Genomic DNA, 2,345 nt, shown 5'->3' with positions numbered 1-2,345 from the left:
AGAATCGGGCTTGACCACCACCTGATCGACCTCCCCTCTCTAGGGCGATCCCTAGCTGACTTGGTGGGTGGTGGTGAAGTAACTGGCGCTGAAGTCGATGACTGATTCACCCGCATGCCTCAAACTGGAACCAACATAGCACATAACCGTGCAATCGACTAATTGATAGTGGAATCCCCCACTTGGCTCGAAGCCATAGATCAAAACATACACAATAACTCATAACACATATACTTTATTGCTGCAATAATACCATAGTGAGATTAAACTCAATCCTTCATAAGCTCGTGGAACACAGACCATCTGGTATTTTATATCTTCTGCAAATCTCGCATTCACTCTCATAGTAGTCAAGCCTACTCTCTTGAGCAACCCGAACTCAAATTGTAAAACATATATTTCCCCGATAGCAGAGATCTTCCAATAAATGACACAAGGGATTACACAAACTTCAGAATAATCCGCAGGAGATAGTCCCACCTGTTTTGCCTCAAACTAACATTTCTGTATACCTTCCATCGTCATAAACATTACGCAGTCACTTAAACTTCCTGAGTCTAAACTCAGACCACAACATGAATTTACTCCACTCCCAACTAGCAAACATGGAAAGATTCTTCACACTCCCATAACTCGGGGTTATTCCTCAAATCAAGATGAAAAATCGAGCACCTAATAGTCCTTCTATCCTCCAGCAGACCCTTCTCGTCGCTTTCAAATCACATGAATACATCTCGCAGTCACATCACACCCATCACGTATGGGACACATTGAACCAGAGAAGTCCATGAACTATCGAAAAGAGGGTAAATAACCCCAGCATCCAACCACTTGATGATCTCCTTTTTGACAACCTCTTGCATGGATTCATTGAGTCTCCTTTGATGTTATATAGATGGTTTGGCATCTTCTTCCAAGTTAATCTTGTGCATGCAAAAAACAGGGCTTATCCCCCGAATATCCGCAAATGTCCATCCAATAGCCTTCTTCTTATTTTGTAGCACCGCCAATGTAAAATATACCTGCACATTAGTCAAACAAGAGGAAAGAATAACTGGTAAAGTAAAATAAGGGCCAAAGAAATTCATACCGAAGATGTGGAGGCAATGGCTTTAACTCCAAGATGGGAGGCTCCTCAATTTATGGCTTTATTGGAGGAGTTGTTCAAGGATAATTTGCGGGCTCATAAGGGTACAACCCCATTCCTTGCAAAGAGTTCTCACATTCCACGAAACCCTCCATCTATTCATCATCAAAATTGCGCAAGACGGCCTCCAATATATCATCAACATTCATCACAGCACTTGTTTCATCCACGATCACATCGGTCACCAAGTCCACGAAAGAGCACACCTCATTGCTATTTGGTTGTCTCATAGACTTACACATGAAAAACCACTTTTTCATCACCAACCCGGAAAGTAAGTTCTTCGGCTTCAACATCAACTAGAGCTTTCCCCGTAGCAAGGAAAGGTCTACCAAGAATAATCGGCACTTCATAATCAACCTCACAATCAAGAATAACAAAATTTGCCGGAAGAATGAATTTATCAACACGAACCAATACATCCTCAATCACTCCAAATTGTCTCTTCATGGTACGATCGACCATTTGTAATCTCATAGATGTGGGTCTTGGTTGCCCAATTCCCAAATTCTTGAAAACCAAATAGCACATCAAGTTGATACTTGCCCCACGATCACAAAGAGCTTTAGCAAACTCAGCACATCCAATGGTACAAGGGATTGTGAAAGCACCGGGATCTTCCAATTTAGGAGCCATGGAATGTACAATTTTACTCGATGAGTCATTTTTATTGTTTCATAATTCATCGACCGCTTCTTTGTCACCAAATCTTTCATAAACTTTGCATAACTGGGCATTTGCTCCAAAACTTCAACTAATGGCACATTGAATGATAGACTCATCAAGTCAATGAACTTTTTGAATTTATTCTCGCCATTTTTCTTAGAAAGCCTTTGAGAATATGGAGGAGGAGGCATAGGAATTGGTGCCTTAGCTTTTTGCACTACCAATTCCGGTATGTCAACAATGTGCTCCCTAGACGGGTTCACTTACTCTTGAGTCTCTCCCACATTGTCATTAATTTCAATCTGCACTTCATTATTTGTTTGCACCACATTGTTCGGGGTATAATCTTCTTGTACCACTTGCTCATCATCCACAAGTTTCCTTTGACTTGAGGTGGGTGCATCCCCACCTTTTCCACTCCTTATAGTAACGTCCATGGCATGTCCCATTTTATTCTCACCCTTTGGGTTCACCACCGTGTCACTTGTTAGTGCCCCCTTAGGATGAGTGTTTAGAGCTTGAGAGATTTTCC

The 2,345-nt window shown here is 41.7% G+C and overlaps 1 protein-coding gene across 1 annotated transcript; it reads right to left on the bottom strand.

Annotated features, from left to right (window-relative positions):
- Positions 1 to 887: 887 nt before the first annotated feature.
- LOC138885867 (uncharacterized) lies at positions 888 to 1,783 on the bottom strand. The gene is made up of 2 exons (XM_070166857.1): positions 1,397 to 1,783; positions 888 to 1,022 (listed from the first exon to the last, which is right to left on the bottom strand). Exons 1-2 carry the CDS (start codon positions 1,781 to 1,783, stop codon positions 888 to 890), a joined length of 522 nt encoding a protein of 173 aa, XP_070022958.1.
- Between the last annotated feature and the right edge of the window lie 562 nt (positions 1,784 to 2,345).

Source organism: Nicotiana sylvestris, chromosome 2, assembly GCF_000393655.2.
Source record: "Nicotiana sylvestris chromosome 2, ASM39365v2, whole genome shotgun sequence".
Classification (NCBI taxonomy): domain Eukaryota; kingdom Viridiplantae; phylum Streptophyta; class Magnoliopsida; order Solanales; family Solanaceae; genus Nicotiana; species Nicotiana sylvestris.
This window is presented reverse-complemented; position numbering and strand designations above follow the sequence as displayed.